At 49.2% G+C, this 22,982-nt stretch overlaps 1 protein-coding gene across 2 annotated transcripts in view; it reads right to left on the bottom strand.

The window, feature by feature from the left end:
- Window positions 1-22,982, bottom strand: part of dnah7 (dynein, axonemal, heavy chain 7) — a 49,671-nt gene that overhangs the window by 23,473 nt on the left and 3,216 nt on the right. For both annotated transcript variants that reach the window (XM_066687975.1, XM_066687976.1), the window contains exons 10-40: window positions 22,776-22,959; window positions 21,357-21,536; window positions 20,755-21,027; window positions 20,431-20,558; window positions 20,267-20,345; window positions 19,944-20,168; window positions 19,574-19,720; window positions 18,515-19,203; window positions 18,060-18,246; window positions 15,562-15,755; window positions 14,053-14,251; window positions 13,715-13,855; window positions 13,338-13,550; window positions 13,121-13,230; window positions 12,306-12,474; window positions 12,087-12,189; window positions 11,468-11,595; window positions 10,971-11,183; window positions 10,492-10,590; window positions 10,148-10,396; window positions 9,213-9,362; window positions 8,565-8,747; window positions 7,189-7,365; window positions 6,749-6,880; window positions 5,898-6,119; window positions 4,239-4,436; window positions 3,408-3,563; window positions 3,105-3,273; window positions 2,674-2,800; window positions 2,306-2,525; window positions 1-873 (exon numbers count right to left, since the gene is read on the bottom strand). In XM_066687975.1, the coding sequence (XP_066544072.1) occupies window positions 1-873; window positions 2,306-2,525; window positions 2,674-2,800; window positions 3,105-3,273; window positions 3,408-3,563; window positions 4,239-4,436; window positions 5,898-6,119; window positions 6,749-6,880; window positions 7,189-7,365; window positions 8,565-8,747; window positions 9,213-9,362; window positions 10,148-10,396; window positions 10,492-10,590; window positions 10,971-11,183; window positions 11,468-11,595; window positions 12,087-12,189; window positions 12,306-12,474; window positions 13,121-13,230; window positions 13,338-13,550; window positions 13,715-13,855; window positions 14,053-14,251; window positions 15,562-15,755; window positions 18,060-18,246; window positions 18,515-19,203; window positions 19,574-19,720; window positions 19,944-20,168; window positions 20,267-20,345; window positions 20,431-20,558; window positions 20,755-21,027; window positions 21,357-21,536; window positions 22,776-22,959 (6,517 nt within the window). The remainder of the gene's footprint in view (window positions 874-2,305; window positions 2,526-2,673; window positions 2,801-3,104; window positions 3,274-3,407; window positions 3,564-4,238; window positions 4,437-5,897; window positions 6,120-6,748; window positions 6,881-7,188; window positions 7,366-8,564; window positions 8,748-9,212; window positions 9,363-10,147; window positions 10,397-10,491; window positions 10,591-10,970; window positions 11,184-11,467; window positions 11,596-12,086; window positions 12,190-12,305; window positions 12,475-13,120; window positions 13,231-13,337; window positions 13,551-13,714; window positions 13,856-14,052; window positions 14,252-15,561; window positions 15,756-18,059; window positions 18,247-18,514; window positions 19,204-19,573; window positions 19,721-19,943; window positions 20,169-20,266; window positions 20,346-20,430; window positions 20,559-20,754; window positions 21,028-21,356; window positions 21,537-22,775; window positions 22,960-22,982) is intronic.

Below are 22,982 nucleotides of genomic sequence, written 5' to 3'. Positions count from 1 at the left end.
CTGAAACCAGTCGATGGTGCAGCAGTTGACGAGGGCAGGGAAGCGGCGCAGGCGGCTGCGGAATGCGTCCCCGATGGGGCTCATGGCCAGCACCACGTGCAGCTGGCTGCGGCAGCGCTCCAGGAACATGTTGAAGAGCGCCAGGGGGCTGCCGTCTGTCTGCTTGTCCCGGTCCCGCTGCCGGTCCAGCACGCGCATGCGCTCGCAGATCTCCTGCTTCTCGTCCACAGCGAACAGGTTGGGCACCTCGCCCGTGTTGAGCAGGTTGCTGACGTCCTCCAGGAAGGACTCTCTCTTGATCTGCGAGTCGGTGAAGAGGAACACGCCCTGGGTCTCGCCCTCTGTGGACTTGCGCAGGATGTGCTTCAGGTCCTCCCGCCACTCGGCCGCGCCGTAGCTCTTGGAGATCTCCACCTGGAAGAGCTCGGCTTCGGCCATGTGGGCGGCCAGCCGGGTGAGGGACTGCCGCCCGCTGCCGCCCACGCCCACCAGCAGGGCGTGGCCCCGGGGCTGTTTGAGCACGCGCGAGATGCGGCACACGTGCTCGATGGCAAAGCGGAACAGGACGAGGTTCATGGGCTTCTTGCTGACGTTGTTGAACTCCTCCAGGTGCGTCTCCACCACCTGCCGCAGCCGCAGCAGCTCGCCCACCTCGCGGTAGTGGCGGTCCTCGCCTTTGGGGTCGTGGAAGTCGCAGAACATGAGGCTGCGCAGGTCGTCCTCCGTCACCACGCCGTCCTGGTTCCGGTCCAGGTGGGAGAAGAGCTTGTGGAAGTCCTCGCGCAGGTGGCTCTGGGACACCTCCTTCAGGTAGCCCACCAGCCAGGAGCCGTCTGCACTGTCCACCAGCCTGTCGTAGTAGACCCGCAGTACCTGCGCAGCAGAGAGAGAGGGCTTCACACAACACTCGCACTGTGGGGGCCGGCTCTGGTCTGGGGGGCCACGGTGCCTTCGAGCTCTAAATTGTTGGGCTTATCTATTTCAGACAGATATACTCATTAAAACAGAGCTGCTGTTTTTTTCCTATGTAGCGCTTTCCCAACTTGTATACAAAAAGCAATAAAGACGGAAATTCAGTCTATCGAATGCTGAAGCAGGTGACAAATAATTAATCTTCCGAATCAGCCCGGTTATATTTGCACACTCTGATTTTATCTCATCCCTCATTACCGCGGGATCCTGCCGGCACCTGCTGGGCAGCGCGTTTCAAACCCTTCGCTCCGTATAAACACGGCCGGGACGTTTTTTGATTAAAACAAAACAATGAGATCACCTTCGCAAAAAGTCTCAATGAATGCCAGCCTTGATAATAATATAAATTATTCATATGCAGTTTGAAGTCTTTGCATGACCTTGCCGCTCAACAATTGAACATGGGGGGGATGAAATAAACCCCGCTCAGATTATAATAACGGAGCTACAGCTGTTACAGGTAATTGTATAGTAAGAAGATCACGCACACAATTTGCACAGCCTGCTGATCCTTTTACAGGCGTATCGGACTGGATTTCTCTACTGGATGGCATTAGAAGTAGTCAACAAATAACTGAAGTTTAATAAGTTTAATGTGAACTCTAACATACTTTTATTGAGGATTCTAGTTTTAATGATCATTAACTGCTCTTGCTCAATTAACGTTAGACTGTCACAGACTCTTATCTTGAAATTGTTACAAATGGTTTCTATTTCAGGCAATTGCATTAAAAAATCATTAATTCAAAATTGCTCTTAAAAGAAACATAACAATGTAAATTCTACACATGCATTTGTATTGCCTTCTTTTCATTCTTCCCTCTCCCTCTATCCCTTCGATCTCTCTATCCCTCTCTATTCCCTCCCTCTCTTCTATCCCCTATCTATCGATTTCTCTCGCTCTATCCCGTCTCGATCTCTCGATCTCTCGCTCTCTATCCCCTCTTGATCGATCTCTCTCTATCCCTGTTCTCTCTCTCTATCCCCTCCCTCTCTCTCCTATCCCCTCTCTCTCTCTCTCTCTCTCTCTCTCTCTCTCTATCCCCTCGATAGATCTCTCTCTTCATCCCCATTCTCTCTCTATCCCTCTCTATTCACTCCCTCTCTCCTATCCCCTCTGTCTCGATCTCTCCCTCTCTATCACCTCCCTCCCTCTCTCCCTTATCTCTCTTGCTCTCCCATCTCCCTCTCTCTCTACCCCCCCTCTCTCTCTATCTAACCCCCTCTCTGTCTGTTAAAATAAAATGAACTGTAATATATATGTTAAAGCAGACAGATGTGTCTTTCAGCAGCAGCAGGGATCACAGGCACTGCGGGGGGGCGGGTCAGTCACCTCGTGCACCCAGAGGCGCTTGATGGCCGAGGGCGAGTCAGCGGTCTCGGGCCGCGAGAGGCAGATGCCCTGGATGACGCGGGAGAAGTCCCGCAGGTTGAACAGGTAGTGGGACTTGGCGGGGGTGGGCAGCAGGTTCTTGGTGGCCTCCTTGTACACGGCCATGGTGCTGTGGACCACCAGTGGGGTGAGCACCGCAAACTCCTTGGGGAAACTGAACCTGAAGGCGAGTAAGCAAAGAAAAAACATCACACGATATACAGAGCATGTCTTCAGCGTCTCCTCAGAGTGCAGCCCAAGACATCCTACACCACCACCTGCTCTATAGTCGCAGGTAGACATCTCCAGACGCACAGGTCTGTCCTTACCGTGTGGTGAGATGCCAGTCTAGGATCCTGGAGAAGATGGTATACATGGACTTCTCATCGAACTCGTTGATCGTCACGGTGTTGAAATGACGTAAGAAACGGGGTGTGACTGGGTTTCTCCCCCCACCTAAAAATAATATCCGTCTTATTAACCCAGCCAGCAATACATAATATACATCCGTTCGTATCGAGTACCTATAGAACGTCTGCACACCCTTACACCCTGGAATAACCTACACTTCCTACTCCAGAGATAAACATTCTAGAACATCGTCGAAAATCGATATAAAATGCAATCTGAAATCGCTCGGTTGGATAAGTGTCCCCTCTCCATGTAATATCACTCCTTAACAATCTCTGGAGCTTCTGGTTCTGGACATTACGCCTCCGCACCAGAGCCGATACCGAGCGACGAGTGTGGCTCTGCTCACCGGGCGGCCCCATGGCGCACACGATCTGGACGTCCACCAGCTTGATCATGGAGCAGTCCTTGGTGTCGTACCAGTTCCAGTGGTCCAACCACTGGCGCAGCAGCTCCACGGGGGGCTGGGCGCCGTACACCTCCCGCGCTGGCATGTTCACGTCGTCCACAAACACAACCTGTGATCCACAGACACCCAAGCACACGCACGCGGTCAGTCATCGCACATGGCAATGGACCTGGTTTCCCTGATCCCACTGCTCTGCTCACAGTGAGGCGACTGAAGAAGTGTGGGCCAGACGCAGTCACGTACCGTATTCTTCCCCAGGGGGGGTCCGTAGACTCCCTTCCTTCGCTTGTCCAGTTTGGACATAATGATGTTCTGGGTCTGGGCTGCGGTGGTCTGGGCCGAGAAGTTAATGAGCAACGGGACGTAGACGCTCTTGTCCAGGTGGTTTAGCAAGAAATCCTGCCGGGACGCAGAAATCAGAATATTAGAGTATTAGAGCAGGATCCTGAAATAATGCACTGGATACATTTAAGCTCTGAAATAACTTTTTACTGAGGTAAATACAGGTGTTTATTCTGCAAGTACAGTTTGGACCCTTTCCCATCCAATCCTTCCCACCCCAGCAAAAGCTTCAGTCTGTTTAAAGAACGGTGGCTTCACAAAAATGGAAAGCAGCCCAATAACGAGAGTGTATTTACAAAATAAAAAGCCAAGCCTGATGTTTAATCGATGGCGCTGTAAACGTGATGGATTTCTAACAAGCGTTTTCCCCAGAATTGTAAAACCGTTTCCTTGTAATCTCCCCATTGAGCTGAAAATAGACGCGCGCTACACGCAATCCCCAGCCTGCGCTTACTTCACCCATCCATTTCATGAGAGCCAAAGGCAAGCTGCTGGCGTACATTGTCATCAGTTTTAAGTCTCGGGCTCATTTATCACCGGCAGTCCCTCCTGCTATGTGAGAGACATCATAAGTTACCAGGAGAGGCATCAGAGAAAGAAAGGGAATAAAGGAAGGGGGCATCCGGGTGAAACGTCTTGTCCCCAGCACCATAACCACTAACAATACCTGCGACCACAGAGCACAGCTTTGTCACGAATTCGGATTGGCACGGCAGGCCTCGACTGACTCACGATGACGTAGACGCTCTTGCCCGTCCCCGTGGGCCCCACGAACACGGTGGGCTTCTGGTGTGTGATCAGCAGCTCCATCAGGGCGGTGTAGCGCACGGTGTCCAGCGTGGGCACGATGATCTCGTTGAACTGCACGTCCCTTGGGATGGACGGGGCGGATTTCAGCGCCTCGGTCCACATCTCCCACCTCCCAGGCCCCTGCCAGGACAGGAACGCATTGAACGCCGAGCTCTAGGAGAGAACTGGCCAGAGACTCAAGGGAAAACAAGTAATAAAGGGTAGAATGACGGAACAATTACTACTGGGCCCTACTGAAGGTTATTGTTTTTCCCCCCTTTAATTAATGCTCATCCTTTTGTCATATTCAAGAAACTGTCATACTAATACGAGTGCATCAGTGAAAGGCATCTCTGTGCTGCGGTCTTTCTAGCTAAGGGGTGTCAGAGTCCAGTCCTGGGGGGCCACAGTGTCTGCTGGTTTCTGTTCTAACAGGAGATCCCAATTAATGTCATTATTTACTCAGGTAGGCTTATCTTTCCTATTTTTAGTTAATAGCCGATATCTTACAATTGGTTGATCGCTCAAAACTCTGAACCCACGGAGTCTGAAGAGAAGAGTTCAATTCATCCAGTTAATTAGAGCAATTAAGGAGCCGAGAGCCAGGCTGGCCCCCCAGGACTGGAGTCTGACACCCCCGCACGGTCAGACTCTCCTGCAGACCGTCATTTTTCTTCCCTGCCAAGCTTTTGCCACACCCCCCGCCGGTCCTCCTCATGGCCGTGGATCGAGCTAATCCAAGTTATTTATTTACTCGACATTAAACCTCTCGTCGCGGCTGGCAGCCTAGCGGACGTAATCCCGAAGGCTCACTTTCATCTGCCCATAGGCCGTGGCCCCGCCCCTTCTCATGCCGCATGGGAGCCCGTCTCCCGGCTCTGGCCTTGATGTGCCACAGAGCGAAACGTCCTGCAGCCAGCTCTGCAACCGCCAGCTGCTTCAAAATCACCACCCGACCCTGTCCACAGAGATGCGCCACCCAGCTTTGACAGGGCTGAACCGGGGCCTAAACAACCTTCACAGGGCAGTCAGGGTCGAGATCTACCGTCACATTTCACGGACTCATTTTGGAAAAGTCAGATCAGAAAAGTATTAATAAATCAGACGGAACGAAGGCAGGGTCTCAGGTCTTGCTGAATGATGAGCGAGGATTGTTATAAAGATAAATTATATAATCTGAAAGTTAAAAAAGTAGGAATCCGATCTGAAAAAAAAACACTACACCGTCTGTTACACCGCAAACTGCATGTCACGCTCCGACACGGATTAAACATGTTGCTGCAGGATGAGATTCCCATTCGGACACATGGTCCCGGGGACACAAATGGAAATTGGGCTTCAAGGCGTTCAAGACTGAAAACAGGAGACACTTCTTCACACAGAGAGGCGTCACAATCTGAACAAACTCCCCAGCGATGTGGCTGAAGAGACAATTTGGGAACATTCAAAAACAGACTGGATAGGATCCTTGATCACTCAGTTATTAATGGACACCAAACGAGCACGATGGGGCGAATGGCCTCCTCTGGATTGTACAGTCTTATGTTCTTATTCCTGAAGTGAACACACGTGTGGCTTTATCACACAAGCCCAAGCTCTGACCTCCTTGATGAACCTGTACTCGTACAGCGTGCCATCTGCCGGCAGGGGCACCGTGAGCAGCTTGGCCGGCGGCTCCACGTGCTGCAGGATGCCGAAGAGTGTCCGCGTCTCCTCGCTCAGCGGGCCGTCCAGGACTTCCCGCACCAGCTTGTCAAACTTCTGCCGCCCATCCTCCGGGCAGCTGGCCCCCACCGACCACACCAGCGAGAACACAAAGATGCCCTGATAAACACACACACACACGTGGGAAATAAAATAACACACACTAGTGAGCCAGTGGAGGAACTTTCCAGCTGATGGCAATTCCCAGATTCCCAGATCTCTCCAGGTACTGCAAGAGAAGACAGGTGAAGAACTATGGCTGGTTTATTTACTTCCCCACCTTCTATTAATTCCACCAATCGGTAAAGAGCTCTGAGGCTCCAGCAAATAAAAACTGATTAACTGTCTCGTCACGCACATCAGTCCAGCTCTTTTGTTGGATGGAATAAGCCAGTCCTTTTAATTTAAACAAATCAATTAACACCATATGGAGAGAGAGAGAATGTAAGTCAATTGCACACACATTAATCCATCTACTTCCCCACTAAGATAAAGATGATCTTGCCATTTATTTTTAAGTAGAAACAGAAAGCCTCTCTTGTGTACCAATGGAAAACAAACAGCAGGAAGGTAAACCTTCACTAACAGATGTACAAAGCCATCAAAACACAAGGATATAACATCCCCCCCGACCCCTCAGCTCCAGCTAACTGCAAACACCGTTGAGCAATTAACATCTGTCCCGGGCTTCCAAGCAGAGGAGAGTCAAACGGGGGGAAGACAGAGGCAGGGCGTTTACACTGTCCCACCTCCAGCCATGAGCAGATGTCCCTTTCGTTCATGCTTCTGATCTGGGCCTCGTCTTTGAACTCGTCCATCAGACAGTCCATGAGATTCATCAGGGAGTGAACGAGGTTGGCGTCTGACGTCGGGGACAATTCCTGAGATGCCAACAACACGGAGATAAAGCAACGCAGGACAGCGAGAGGGTAACCGTGTAGTTCATGCACGCTTCACCTTTCATAGTAAAACACAGTGTCTACTACTCAGAGTAGCTAAACGGCTCATCTGGGTCCTTTTTCAGTACCTTCAGTTCAGTTTCAGCAACTTTACTTACGATTGTAAAGGGTTTGACTGAATTAGAAGAGATTTGTTTAGACAGAACTATTCATCGCAGGATTTCCTAACGTCATCATATTAAAAACACACCTGTCATGTCAACACGCCGAGACGGACTGTTCCTGCCTACCTTGGTGGCCTTGCGTATGAACTGCAGGCAGGCAGGCACGATCCGGTCGAAGAGGCCGGCGATCAGGTCCTTGTGCATGGCGCTGATGGCCGGCGCCAGGGTGTTCAGCCAGGACAGCATGAGGGGCCGCCAGCCCAGCATGTGCGGCTCCATGTAGATCATACCGCAGCGGGACACCTGAGGGTCACAACGGCCGGCGAGATATTTAGGGATATTTGGAGGACTGAGCAGGCTTGGGCGGACGCTTAAATGTGGAGGATATCCAGCAAAAGAGCCGGTGACTGATAACCACTCAGCTGCGGTGATGTCACTTTCACAGGACTGAAAAGGTTCGCAAACAGACATCATGGCATCTTTGTGTGGCTCAGATTGCTATTCGATGGCCGATAATTGAATGATAGAGATAGAGGAACCACACTTCAGATTTTGTCTGCAGACAGTTCTGCTGATACCTGTAAGTCAAGGAAGGGAAAGCAGGGAAAGAAGAACAGCGCGCCAAGGGATTCAGGTGAGGTTTATCTGTACATTATTGTAATTTTCTCTGTGAGTCTTTGGAGAGTTCGAGAGGAGGTTTAGACAGTCTTAATGAGTCTCCCACCAGAGAGCTGTGCTTCTGAGAGGGGCTGATGTGCTCATGAGAAACGTCTTCCTCGCCAGCCCTTAATGCACAGAAGACTCTGGGATCGAACAGAAATAGAATCTATTTGAAGTCTGGGGAAGAAAAACACACAAAGCACGGGCTTTGGTGAAACTTCTTAGACTGTTGTAATTAAGCTGCTTTCTTTGCATTGTGTAGCTGCATTGATCAAACAGGAGTTAATACCCTCTGAAATCAGGCTTCAGAGAACAGAGAAGAAAAAAAATGTCCATTATCAACTTTCTTTCGGTTTTAATCCGGTCTAAGAGAGGGGCTTTGAGCTCATAACATTAGAGCATCTCTAAAGCAGATGGAAATCTTTAAAAATGAATAAAAGAATAATTTGTGGGTGCGCTATGTAATGCCAACCCTGAGTTATGCTCATTGTGTGTTATTAAAGGCCGATTTGCAGAGGTAAAACCCTTCACTGCAGCCCTGCTTTGCCATTACTCTTGATGGCTCTTTTGTGGAAGCACAGTTTTGTGATGCATTCAATAATTAGAGGTAAGAGATAGAATGCTTTACTTTACGTAATTAATCTCCGGAAAATCGTGATGTATAATCGAAGCCTGTTTTGATAGATTTGTGATCGAGCCACAGGATTCTCTGCCTCACTGGGACGCACTCGAACGTCATCTCAGAGCAGGCAGAAGAGACGGCAGCCCACGCAGACGTGCTCCCTCTGAGGGGACCCGCCGGCGTGTTTTTAAACTGCACGGTTCTGGAGCGTCGCGCTTACGGTCGCAGGGGAGGCCACCTCCAGGTCCATGGGCTCGAAGATGAGGCTCATCTGGGGAGACATCTGGATGATCTCCCCGCTCATCAGACACAGCTTCTTGTTGTCATCCAGCACCGTGTTCATGTTCTCGATCCACACGGCGTCCACCGGCCCGTCGAAGATCAGCCACTTCCTGTCGGGGGTCTGCAGGGGAGGCGCAGCAGCGAGAGCCGTCAGGGACACGGAGGACGCACTCGGTCTCCACATTGTTATAGAACTGGTGCATGATCACATTTTAATGACTGCATTTTCCAGATTAAACAAAACAAGCACACAAGATACAAGAGTGACATGAAATAAGGTCTCTATATATCCCTGTCAAAAACAAAGACTCCTGAGTGACAGTCGGCACTACACCTCTCCCCATCTTAATCCCAACTGTGCTCCGCCGTCTGATCCATGAATTAAATTTATTAGATTTTCTGCTTTTGAGGTCACAAAAACATTATTTCCAATACCTTCAGGAGCCTGGGAGCCATTGGTGACTTGAACAGCAGGCAAAACAAATCATTTAATAACACACCAGCCCGGAAAGTGACAGGACTCTGAGAACAGTGCAGCCAGCGCCAGGGAAAGACCCTCACACGTTCGGTCGATATCACGGCTCACCTGAGACGTAGCAAATGCCCTGTAGCTCACGGCCAGGATGCCATCGGACCACTCGTGGGAGACCGGGTCAAACTGGCCGTACAGCTGCCCCATGGTGATGGACTTGGGGTTGATCACGGTGATCTGGACCTTGTTCTCGTCCATCAGGCCCTGAGGGAACGACAACCATCTCAAATCAAAACCCGGAGTGCTTTCCTGCCTTCGTTTGTGTCGTGCAGACTTACGCTCCAAAGCAAAAACAAACAACCGAGGGATACGTCGTTCCCAGACTTGAGACAAAGTTGCGTGTCAGCTCAGGATCAAATCTTTCAACTTTTGTTTTGAGCTTCATAAAACTCTTCACAGACCTTTTCTGTTTATGACTAAGTGTTCTGCAAAACAGAAACAAATCAAAACCAAACTCATTTAAATAAAATACAAAAAAACGCCCTCAGTTAGTCTTTGATGACCCGAAACTTGATTTAAACTGAAGACGTGCGTCGGCGATGACTCTGATGTTTATGTAAACCATGATAGATGCACAGCATCTCTCTCCATTAGGCAGCTCATGGTTCTTTAAGGGGTTTCTTTCTTCCACTTTCTTATTTTTTTATGTAAATGTCTTCTACTCTAAATCATTATTCACCTTAACATTTAAGTATCCGTTTGTTCTTGGCTTCAGAACTGAATGACCTGAACGCTGCAGTCACATGTAAGAGGATTACAGATGGCGCGGAGCGATGCTGCTCCCAAAACATCCCTTCCATTTCAATGCAGTGGCTCAGAAATCGTATTTTTCTTTGATAAACGCCGCTAACAGCCGAGCAGACTTCGTAAAGAGTCAATGATCACGAGAAAAGAGCGGTGGAGCACGCTGCGTCGGCAGCTGTCGGATTTCTGATCGATAAAACGTCTGGAAAGAAAGGCCGGGGAAGACGAGGCGACGCACGCAGTACCTTCTCACAGATGTCCTGCAGCGCCGCCGCCAGGACACGGTAGGCCGACGTCTTGCCCCCGAAGGGCTCCCCGACGATCATGAAGCCGTGGCGTACAATCATCATCTCGAAGATCTGCAGGATCTTCTCCGCAAAGAAGTCCGTCACCTGCAGGTTCATCTTGTCGCTGTTCTCCTTGATGGCTTCCAACAGGAGCCTGTAATCCGGCTTGGGCAGCTTCACCCCCGGAAACAGGTCGGACGTGATGCCCTGAGAGCACAGAACCGAGCCTTAGCCAGGCTGCACGACAGAAAGATGCGGGGAAACATCCACCTGTGACACACTGACCGGCCACGTCTGCTTACCTCAAACAGCGGCAAGTCGTGGGCCAGAAATTTGGGCAGGTTCACGTCGATGATAGATCGCAGCAGCAGGATGTCTTCATTCTCTTCAGGATATTTTAACTGAAGCCAAAGGAGAGAAAGCACGATTAAAAACTTCTGACACGCAAACGAAAGGAAAGGGATAATTCTGTGTTTAATCGCTCTCGTCACAATGTCCTCCAAATTGGCTTTTCAAGAATGCGAGACTTCGCAGGGCAAAGCTCAGCGCTCCTTGCTCTGGAGGGAAATCTCTTCATTTTCTGAAAGTAATTTTAATTAAAAACAAAAATCACTCGACAGACAGCACTGGTGTGGAGAACAGTAATCCTTTCCTTTTCTTCCCCTCTTAATTATACTTTTTGAAAATGACTTTGAATTTACTTGGAGTTGGAAATAAGTCACCAAATCATGCCCTGGAACACGGCCTCTCTGGGTCAGAGACGGAAGGCGGATCTCTGTACCTTGAGGTTGCCGGCCGCGGTGAGGACGGACTTGACGGCCCTCATGCCGTAGTCGTAGTGGTGCTGGGAGGACAGCTGCTCGGAGCAGAGCCGGTAGGTGGCCACGATCTTCACAGACAGGGGCCGGGCCGTCACGAAGCCGCAAGAGTACAGCACGATCTCGGCGATCATGGCGTAGTCCGGCACCATCATGGCCACCGTGCGGAACAGGGCCTGGGTTTTGGGAACGAGACTCGTAAAGTTACAATCAGAACTCTTTGAAAGTTAGAATGATTATTATGAACGGTGCAAAAACCCTCACATTGTGCACGACGGATCTTCTTGTGGTTGCTTTTGTGGTGGTCTAAACACCCCCCCCCCCAACCCCCAAAAAAACCTTCCACAAGCACACACGACACGATGCAGACTTCAGGGCAGAAATGCATGAAAAACTAACAGATGGTTTTCTGGGATCAACCTGGTGGATTCGGCTGTGTGTGACTTGTGGGGGCCAGTACCTTCAGGTTGTCTGGTAGCTCCGAGCGGCCGGCGTAGCCAGGGTTCATGGTTATGAACACGGCACACGTAGGGTCCAGTTTCAGCTCCGTGCCTTCAAACATCAGCATCTCAGAGCCCGTGGAAATACCTGCAGGACAATTCCAGATAAGACTATTAGGTCAATACTGAGTCTCTTATAATGCACGGTTGAATCTATTACCAGCTCCCACCTGCAGTCGGTACGATAATCTGCGGGATTAAGGGTGTCTGTTTAGGAAATTACTACCGCAGTACAATAGAGTGACGTTTGAACGGCCTGCCGCCTGCCACAAAGACTGCTGCTAACCAGAAATAATTAAATACAAAGAATCAATCAGATCTTCCCCGGCTTCCAGATTTGAAAGAAGCGTCTGTGTGTTTTGTTCTCTTCTGTGTCTTTGTGTTCCGTTGTTTATCGGTTTGTCTTTCACACAAAAGGAGCAATTTGCTCGTTGACTGACAAAGACGAAGACGGAAACTCTTTCAATAACAAGCGGACAGAAAAGCCTCGGAGGATTTGGAATGTGTCACAATGACGAACAGTCCCCACAGGGTTTGCGGCGGAAAGTATCTTCCAAAGAAATAAATGCAAATCGATACCTCTCTGTATGGTGAGAATTTGCTGGGCCACAACGGAGAGAACTTCCAGATCAATCCTGTTAAACTCGTCGAAGCAAGCCCACGCACCACAGGACAGCAAACCCTGGGGAAAGCAACGTACTTATTAATAGTGGCGTACAATGACCGTTACTATCATGGGGCCACACAGAACTCTTACTGAAACCCTGCAGGCTTACGCACGTCGGAGGAGCCGCCTACCTTGAAGAACTTGCCCAGCGCGATGTAGTCGAGCCCGTCGGAGCAGTTGAAGACGACACACTGCTTGGCGACGGCCTTGGCCAGGTCCTTGGTGGTCTCGGTCTTCCCGGTGCCTGCCGGCCCCTCGGGAGCCCCTCCCAGGTGCAGAGAGAGGGCTCCAAACAGGGTCCTGAACATACAAGAGAAAAGCACTTCAAGAGATGCGCGCGCTACAGAGGACTGCAGGCGTCAGTCTCGGGATGAGGAGCTACTGGTCTTCGCGGTAGATGCTCAGTCTCTCCTGGATTGACCCGGGTCATACCTTGAGGTTTAATAACTCTTAAAGAAGAGTGTAAATTAAGTAAATTAACGACACCGTATGACATTTCCAGTTCACCCTTCTCAAAAGAGAGATGAAAGGGGTATCACAAAAAAAAGAAACGATTAATCCATCGCTCGTGACAATGCTTCTCTTTACCTCGGCCGGCTTCAGCTGTCAGAGAGCGTTTTCTATAATCCCGTCATCTCTCACGCTCAAATAACTAAAATGCTAGAGGGGAAAGTTTTCCTGCTAATGCCAGCTGTCTCCTGTTGTCTGCTTTCATTACCGTCCCTGACAAAAAGTTTTCTTTAGGTTTTTTTTCTTTCTTTCTTTCTTTCTTTCTTTCTTTCTCCTGGGGTGTGGAGAACGTAGAGAGATCCCACGGACGTCTCTCAGCTAAAACCTGTCTGATGCAAATCGCACACCGAAGCAAAAGGCGATCTTGTCTTTTCATGACATCCCGAGGAGCGAGAGATATTAATAAACTCACTCTGCCAAGTGGCCTGTTACTCACCTGTAGCAGCGGTCCGTGAGCGGGGTAATGACCAGGCGAGGGGTGTTGCCCAGATACTCGTAGCCATAGGCCAGGCCTGCGTTGATCATCTTTGTCTGGAGGTGCCCTGCCTGAGGAGGTGAACGCATGCCTTACACAAGGGTGTCAGAGCACAAGACGCAGACTCTCGAACACCTCCCCCGCGGCGCTCCTGACGCGGCAGCCGCCTCGGACTCACCTCCCAGTAGTAGCGCAGCTGGCTGAGCCACTCGAAGTCGTTCTCGCTGCTCACTTGTTTCTGGACCAGAACGGCCAGCACGTCCCGGGCGTGTACGTCCAGCACCACCAGGGCGCCCAGGGTGACCCGGTTCTGCTTGGACAGCTTCCCCCGCACCAGCGTCACGATGTCGTCGATCTGCCGGTTGTTCAGGTCCAGATACGCCTCCAGGTCCTGGGAGGGGGCCGGGGCAGGGTGAGATAGATTTAAATTAGAGGAGTTATTCTTCTTCAGACGTACAGACAGATTTTTTTTTTTTTTTCTTTTTTCCCCAAACACACACTCCTAAAGGTGTAGTTAATATTGCAGTGTACGAGTCCTTGCACGTCCGTCCTCACCTTCTGTCCCCCTTTGATGGCTCTGTGGATGTCCTGAGTCCAGTAGATCTGAGACACGCAGAGGACGGTCTGCCCAGGCCACTCCCGCACCCAGTTTATCCGCTCGTTCTTGGGATAGGCTTCAACCGACTCTCCGATCACCTGACAGCCAACCGTCCAAAACTTAAATCAGGAAACCCACATTTCCCAGTCGCACATACTTCCCTCCCTCACATCAAGCAACTGAGCTTTAAACACTTTCAAGCACATTCAGGAACCTTTCCTTTAAACCCGATCCCCGGCCGAGGGCAAAAAGGGAAAAAGGCTCTGGTTATGCACGGGTGTTTATAAAGCCGTACCTTCTGCAGAGACTTCAGCATGCCCAACTCCAGCTCCAGCAGCCACTTCTCCACCTGCCCGCGGGCCTTGGAGGTGGAGATGACCTCGGTGAGCTCCACCACCTCGCCCTCGCTGCTCTGCATGTGCGTGATGTCCAGCACGTCGGTGAACACCACGCTGGCGATGCCCTCGAAGCACTTCTTCAGGTGCGGCTTCACCCTGCACAGAGATGCACCGATGCAGCCAGGGTCAGCGAGAGGCGCAGTCTCGTGCATATGTCGGTACTTTGTGGCAGGCAGGCAGAGCACACCCACACCCAAACACCTAACCCACCCCCTGCTGTCACCTGCCACACTCCCACTCAGAACAAGCCCCACGTTGCCAGAACCAGAACCACACAAACCAGAACCTTAAGAGCTAACATTTTTGCTGATTTTAAAGAGTAAACATTTAAAATATTTTTTAGTACCTTCTAGGAACATCTGCTGGGTCTATTTCTATTCCAAGACTGTCCTATTGTTTTCATTATGCAACTGAATAAATGCCTGACACACTCTGCATAAGGTCCGCTTGTTAAATTAAGCACTTTTTTGAAATGCACTCTGTTCTTGTGGGCAGCTGCTGATGCTAACAGGAATTCTAACCAAAAAGACTGGACATGCATTATTAAATAAATACCTTAGGTTACATAAAACATCAGTTGCTTAACACCATCAAACTGGTTAGCAAGACTGTAAGTAGGGCATGGTTTCGTCACTCAACACTGCAGGCGTGAAGAAAAGATCTCTATAATTAAATTCCCACAGAAAGGACATGACTTTCAAGGCTTGAAATTAGTTTTCTAAACCCATATTCCAGTTAAATTGCTTTTTTTCCCCCATCCTTATACTCCTAATGCAGGCGATTTCAGAAAGCATTGTGGGGCTGCCCATGTAGGCCAAATCATATCACAGCCATCCCTCTGGAGAAGCGGTGCTGTATTGCATTCCCTTCCCCTGCAGTCTTAGAGCTCCTGTCTTATCAAGTTAAACAGACTTGTTTCTTCTACAAGTTGCTTCATGATATCAAGGCAGCTGTATATTCATGCCATACGATGTTAATTTGCCATTTTTCGTTTCCCAACATGACTTGATTAAAGTCTTCAAAATCATGAAAGGCATCGACCACATCAAACCAGAGGAGCTTTTCCAGATCAGCAGGGACACACGCACCCGGGGACACAAATGGAAATTGGGCTTCAAGGCATTCAAGACAGAAAACAGGAGACACTTCTTCACACAGAGAGGCGTCACAATCTGAACAAACTCCCCAGCGATGTGGCTGAAGAGACAATGTGGGAACATTCAAAAACAGACTGGATAGGATCCTTGATCACTCAGTTATTAATGGACACCAAACGAGCACGATGGGGCGAATGGCCTCCTCTTGATGTTCTTATGTTCACAGGTTTTCTAAAACCCAAATCACACACCAACAAAACACACGCACACTCCGCAGAACGCCCTACCGATAAAGCCCAGGCCGCTTACCTGGTGGGGTCCTTGGTCTCGGACAGGATCTCCAGCAACTCGTCATTGGAGAGGAAGAAGAAGCGAGGGAAGTAGAGGCGCTTCTTCTCCAGATAGTCATTGAGGCCCTTCAGGATCAGTTCCAGCAGCTCATTGGATTTCTTCAGCTTCTCCAGCATCTTGTCGATGGCCACCACCGCCAGCACGTGCTTGTCCTGACAAAGACACCACACTGGGTCACAGCACAACAGAACACCTTACATCACTGACAATCTATACAAAAATAAAAGCTGTCAGACGGTTTGCCACTTCAAGGACAAAAGCGGGCAGCACACAAATAGTTAAATCAAATGGTAACTTTTGTATCTGTTATTAAATTGGAAATGGTGAAAACATTTGCATTCACAAACATTACTCCCGACATCTGTTTCCAGGATTTCCCACTATTGCGCTATACTCTCATACATTACTTTAATAACCCATTCTAAATCAGATCATTATTGCTACAGACCAGTTTTTCATAAAACAGTTATTCAGTTACTTCTCCACCAGTAGCAACTTATGATAAATTACTGGGGGGAAATTGCACTTATATTAGTCTCAGCTGATTCCCACTCCTTTAATAGCAAAACTATGTTTGTTCATTTTAGAAACCGAGGTGGGGGGGGGACAAAAGTTTTACGCCTGAAATAATGGTCCCCTTGCGGCATCAGGAGTTGGTTTAAAGGATATATATTCTGAATTCCCAGTTTAAATGTCCACCAATCACAGCGTGCACTGAAAATGGAGAGTGAGTCCCTCCCTGCCTCGGCCAGTTCTGAATTCCTTCAGATGAGTAAATTGGTCTGAATAAATTAAGAAATCAAATCATCCACCTCATTTAACTCACAACTGAACAGCAATGTGGGAGAAATTGTAATTCATAGCGATTTAAATGCTATATGGGAAAGTGTTTGTCTAAATATGTCAGCATGGGTTATATTGAAAGGTAAAACACCCCCCCACCCCATTCTATTTACGGATAAAAATAAACCCTGCCCCTCCTCTGCTGAACACTGGAAAGTTCAAAATATGAACGCACTGAGATCTTTCCACGGAGAACAAACAGTTTTCTTGGAAAGGTAAAAAATAACGGTTCGATGAACGGTTCGGCGGGTTCAGGGGTTCTCGGGTATGAAATTGTCATGTTGTAATCTTCTCTTCCCCCGTGACAGTCTCCCACCCCCCCCACCCTCCTCTTCTCGACACATTTCAATTCCGTCCCACGTCTCTCATTAAACGCATGCATCACCGCGGGTCAAAACGTTTTACCTTGAAAAGGGAACCGTCTTGTCATCGAGTGGCAGATTCTTTGCTTTCTGCTCTGCCTGTCTGACAGCTTAATAATGCTTTCCCGTTCGCCGGACACCCCGAAAAAACAAGCTATTAAACTGAAAGGTGCCATTTCTGCATTTATATTCATTAGAGGATACACTTATTAAAAATCAGAGGATGCGGTGTAATTAGAGTGCAGCGAATTCAGGGGAACATTTTTTCCAGTGTGATCTGTAGGCCGTGCAGATTTCACTCCTCTTTCTTTTTAATAAACACATTAATTGACACAAAATCAGAATGAAAAAGAAATGACTGGTAAGGGTGCAGCTGTTCAGAAAGTTTCTGTTCTCACAAGAAGTGGGTAAACAGTGCCACCTTGAGGTAAACCACTGCACTTCCGAGCAAGTACTAAGCGATGATTATATATTTTTCCAATTTGAAGACTAATGCATCTATTTTTCTTTATAGACCTTCGTGTTAAAGTGGATTGACATGCCAGATACCAAACTGTCAGTGTGATTCTGTAACGCATTTGCAGGAGCAACAGTCGTCTATTAAACCTCTTCAGACCGAGATTATGCACCTGTAATCATACGGAGGGGTCTCTGTACCGGGGTAAACTCAATCACAACTGCAACCGATTTCAAATGCAAATCAACGGGGAAGTAATTGAATCTCACTCTTTTAATCGGCCCTTTATTTGTTTTCCATTCAGGGCCTTTCCGCATAAAAGCACTTTGCCTTTAAACTGCTTCATTACTTAGCATAACGGTAATGCAGACAAATGCCCTCTAATCCCAGAGTCTAGGTTTGGCTTCTTGCGGGGAGTTTATCGTACTGAAGCTCGGAGCCAACACAGATAATTGAGAGGATCCAATCAAGGGGCTATGCATTTTTAATCAAGCCAAGATTATTTATTTTTTTATTGGTGGCCAGGAAGAACAGTGATCAGAATCTATAACAAGTTACCAAGTTCTATGTTGATATTTGTAGTTTAAAAACAATAAATATACTCCTACATTTAAATTCTGTTAATATAAGGGGATGAAAGATATGGCAGCTGCATACCTCCACACAAATTAAACTATTTTTATAGCAGGACTGTTAGATCCAGCGTGATATTCTCCACCCCTTTTCTTTAAGAGACCCCTTGACTGAACCCCAATAGAGGGATCGGGTCCTTCTCGTGCCGAGCGCACCCTTACCAGAGAGACCTGCTTCATGGTTTCCCGCCAAGTCTTGTCCACCATGGTGAAGCGACGCCCTTCCTCTGGCATCTGGGCCATGATGTCTGGGGAGCTGAAGATGGGCTCCAGGTAGAGCCAGGTGGCCTGGACCTTCAGCCACTCGTCCAGGATCTCCTGCAGCAGCAGCAGCTTGCCCTCCCACTCCCTGGGCGCCCAGGAAGACCATCAATACAATACAAAGAAGTGCAAACACCACCCCACCCTGTCCACCAAGCAACTTTCAACAAATCTAAGGGAAGGATCTGAAATCCTCATTATAAACCGGTTTTAAATCATTACTAAACACCACCAGAAAACTGAATCAATATTAAAATAAAACGAAGACTCTGATGGATTTACAACCGAAACATCCTGCCGTGTGTCAACCGTCTTCTCTGGACGGCAGCAGAACCAGCCGGTGTCCCCACGCTCACCTGATCTCCCTCTCGAAGGGCTTTATGAAGGGGGATCCACACATGGTCTGGGTCTTGACGATGTGGTCATCCAGAAGCATCTGCACGTCATCGAGGGCCGACAGGATGGAGGTGCCGGTCTCCCTGTAGGACAGCAGAGAGAACTCCATCTCGTCCCACTCCAGCACCATCTTCTCCATGGCCTTCTCCAGGGAGAACTCCTTGCTGGCCGCCTCGCTGATGCCCTCAAAGCGGCCGAGGTGGGGCTCCAGGCCCATGGGGATGTACTTGGAGATGCTGTTGATCTCCTCGCTGGGCTTCAGGGGGAAGCCCACGATCTCCGCCATGGCCTCCCAGTGGCGGTCGCGCAGCCCCGGGTTGCACAGCACCTGGATCAGGGGGATGTGCTCCTTGAAGCTCTCCACCTTGGCCTTCACCGTGGTGGCCAGAGTCAGCGCATTGGGCGAGTCCTGGAAGCCCTTCTCCAGCTTGTAGAGAGAGCGCCAGTAGTTGCCCACGTCCGACTCCACTTTGTCGGGGTTGATGCTGGCCAGCTCCCCCTCCATCCACTCCTGGTGCTTGGTGTTGAACTCGGCCGTGGTCTCGTACAGACGCAGGTATGGAGTGAGCTTCTCCTGGACCTTCTTGCGTTGGGGGTACTGCGACACAGGCCAGCCAAACGCCTCCTCCTCTGCATTAAACTGGTCAATCTAGGAGAGAAGAAGGAGAGGCCTATAGTTAGATGTAGCTGGGACAAGACATTAATCGTCCATTTAATTAAGACGTTAATGAGTAGATTAAATGATCTTCAGGTATATGCGAGTATTTTCAGTTCCCTCAAAGATAGGATAAAGATTTCTCTTATAAACCAAAGCCAGAATACAACAGTAGGTGGCCATGACAGTACAGAAGTAAATTATGTATTAGGCTTTGCTGACCTCTGGTGGATTACATGAAAAATATAACATTACATCATGTTTCTATTTTTTATTTGACTTTATTGATATTAACCAGGCCTTCAAGTAAAGAAATTGCGTTCTTCTCACGAAACAAGTAGTAATCTGTTTAATGAAGTCAGACCTTTTCCATCGCAGTGTCCAGCTTGGAGTTCAGGGCCTGGGCCTTGCGGAAGTACTTGTTAACTTCCTTCATGTCCCCGTAGGCCACGAACTCGTCCACCTGCTTGGCATAGCTGTCCAGCTCCTCCACAAAGCGCTCACACCTCAACTGCAATTCAGCGGTGAAAAAACAGGTGAGTTTACATGGATTACTTTAACATCTAACATCTACATACGTGGGTCTATCAATATCGGAGAACTCAACACCAGGAACATCTCAGGGCGAACAGAGTGCTGTGGGACACCAGGGCGTGGCAGGTCGGACAGCGGAGACAAGGTCCTGATTGATGGGGAGATAAACGTCTGACCCCGGAGCTTCTAGGAACACTGACCTTGAGCCCATCCTGGTACTGGGTGGTCTTCTCCTTGACAATCTGCCGGTGCTCCTCAAAGACGCCGGGCATGCGACCGTGCCATTGGAAAGTGCTGCTGTTGAGGCGCATCTCCACAGGGGAGAAGGTGGCATAGTCCGCCAGGAAGGACAGGCGGCTCTTGGCCTCCACCAGCCTCTTCTCCAGCACCGGCATGTCCTGGGCCTCCACCTTGCTCACATATGCCTGTCGGGAGCAGGAAAGCAAGGCAGGAGTCGCAGTTAAACGGGCACAGCGTTTTGCTTAGCAAACCGGCCCACAGATGTGAAATGTGTCCGGCTTACCTTGAGCTCCATGAGTTCCTGTGTGCTGGGCGGAGTGCTCAGTGCCTTCTCCGAGATCTTCTCGTATTCCTTACAAAGCCTGTCAATAACAACCCGGCATGTCACAGAGGCTCAACTGAACTGAACTGAACGCACAGTCATTCACGCGTGGAGGCTGTACTCACTCTCGGTTTATGTCCTGGTGGTCGCTCATCATCTTGGCCACTATCTTGTCACACAGTCCCTCGGCCCGCTTGACCAGGGCTCGGATCAGCTCCTCACAGTGCACCTCAAACATGCCCAGACGGACCACCTACGGGAAAGTAACGGAGACACCCCTGAACTATACCATGAATTCAAAAGAATGAAACACACCCACCCACTTTCTTTTAAGAATAAATAGGAGTAAAACACTTAAAATACAAAAAAAGTATATCTCTCATGGTGACTCTTTCACAAGGTTCACACCCTCAGGCAACACACCCTGCGCCCACAGCCCAGTACCGTACCTTGACGGACCCGTACTGGATCTCGTCGGCCAGCTGCCGGTACTTGAGCACTTCCCTCATGGTGTCCTCAAAGTGGTGCTTCTCGCGCAGGAACTGCTCCACGTCCTGCTCGGCCTGCCTGCTCACCAGCAGCACGTATCGGTCGTAGAGACGCACGTGCTGCACGGGGCCCGAGTTCTCCATCTCGATCACCCGCCTCACCCGCCTCCTCTTCTCCTCCAGGATCTCTGGCAGCACCACTGGCTTCAGAGTGCCCCCTGTTTTGGTGCCAGGCTGGGCGAGGGACACAAACGCACACAGAGGACTGAGTTGGCAACTAAAGGGAGGAACTGTTCCAGGAGCCAGAATCATTAGTGTGTCTGTGAACGGCTCCCAGGATGCATCAGTGTAAGCTGGAGAAAAAATGAATTATGAAACCTTTGCTACTGTTTAGACGGTGAAAGCACGGCCTACAGGTTAAAGACTGTTGAACCTATATTTCTCTGGACACCCGAGACACTCAGCTTTGTGCTTTTATCTGCTGTCTGCTGACATGCACAATTAAGGAACTATTAAAACACATTAAAAATCAAAGCACAACCAATAAAATAAGGTCTGGTTACCCATTCGGAATACAGCTTGGTCTCCACTCGTGGCACCTGCCCGACGGCCTTCAGCATGGTCTCATAGACACTGAGCAGGACGATCTCAAACTCTTTGAACGTGGGTTCGAATATGATGGCTGTGTCATCCAGAATCAGCCTCATGACCAGCCCCGGGTGCTCAAACGCCCGGACAGAACCCTGCACAGACACACAAAATAATTCCAGCATCAGATATCCATTTAGTACAAATGTACACTCCATCAAACCAGCACCCTTGAACAACGGCTCCCCTTGTAAACCCCCAAGAGCCAGTTAAAGAAAACATACACAGCAAGAAATGAGAGTCAATGGCTATATTTACATGGATCCTAATATTCTGAAAATATTCCGACTAGTATCTCAATTGGAATACAATAGCGTCATATAGACACCCGAATCGGAACAGACTAATCAGACTGAGCTCCTTCCCAATCCAAATGAAAGGGCTGCTGCAGACCTTTGATAATCCATTCAATAGAAGAATATTAGAGTCTAAATAGCCACCATCGGAAACTGTGGGTTCCTTGAATTTCAATGTAGTGTTTGTTTATTCGGTGATAAGGTATGATATCTTGTTCGCTGTAAATGAGAGTCTCCAGTGGAAAGATATGCAGCTTGATGCGTCACTGATAAAAGGACTACTGGACTTTATTCAGAAATGCAGAGATCAGGGGTTTATATCTGCAAAAAGCACTGCAACTGAAATGGACATCGAGGCGACATTCAAAATGCCACGAATGAAACGCAAAAGAGAACACACTGACTGTGACCCAGAGATATTTGTGCGTTTCTCTTGGATGTTACCCAACTGCGTGACACAGCAGATGAGGGTCAGAGGATGCGTTGCACGAACCTGAACAATAAACTGCCTGACGGAGAAACTGAGGATCTAAACGGCAAGGATCTCCATACTGAGCTCGGGTTACTGCGCCAAATGATTCCTAAAGGGGCTAAATCTGGAATACAAGCCCTTCGGTTCCACCAAAGTACCGAGGGCACTTTTACGAAGACGGAAATCTTGTCATGAAATCTTCTGACCGGTCTTTGTTGCATCGGGGGAGCGCAGTCCTCCCAAGCTAAAATTATGTTAAAAACTATCCGAGGACAACAATGCTGCGGGAAAGGTCACGTAGACTTTCAATTGTACGCGCTGAAAATGACTGTGCAGAAAATTCAAAATACTCGCATTTGATGGGAGAGTTTGCTTCTAGAAAGGCCATGAAGATTCATTTAATGCACGGACGATCAAATATGGTGGGTTTGGCTATTCTTTTATTGTTGATTTACTTTGCCCCTTGCCACACTGACTCTGATGTCAGCGACTTGCTTGTTCGTAGGTTAACACGGCCTATGTCCTGCTGACATGCGCACAGAATCCGTAGGGCGGCAGCAGCGCACCCGAGGCTGGGCGATGAGCTCGGTGTAGTCCTGAAGCGACTCCAGCACCAGGCTCTGCAGCTGCTCCGTCATCAGCACCGCGGCGCAGTCGAAGAAGGACTGCAGTCTGGTGATGTTGCTGTTGCTCGGCACCAGCTTGCGTTTATTCCCCTGATAATAGATCTGCTGCACCTCCGGGAACCACCTAGAGGGACAGACGCCAACATC

The sequence above is a fragment of the Amia ocellicauda genome, chromosome 16, assembly GCF_036373705.1.
Source record: "Amia ocellicauda isolate fAmiCal2 chromosome 16, fAmiCal2.hap1, whole genome shotgun sequence".
Taxonomy (NCBI): Eukaryota; Metazoa; Chordata; class Actinopteri; order Amiiformes; family Amiidae; genus Amia; species Amia ocellicauda.
The sequence above is the reverse complement of the archived record's forward strand: the minus strand, read 5'-3'. Positions and strand labels throughout refer to the sequence as shown.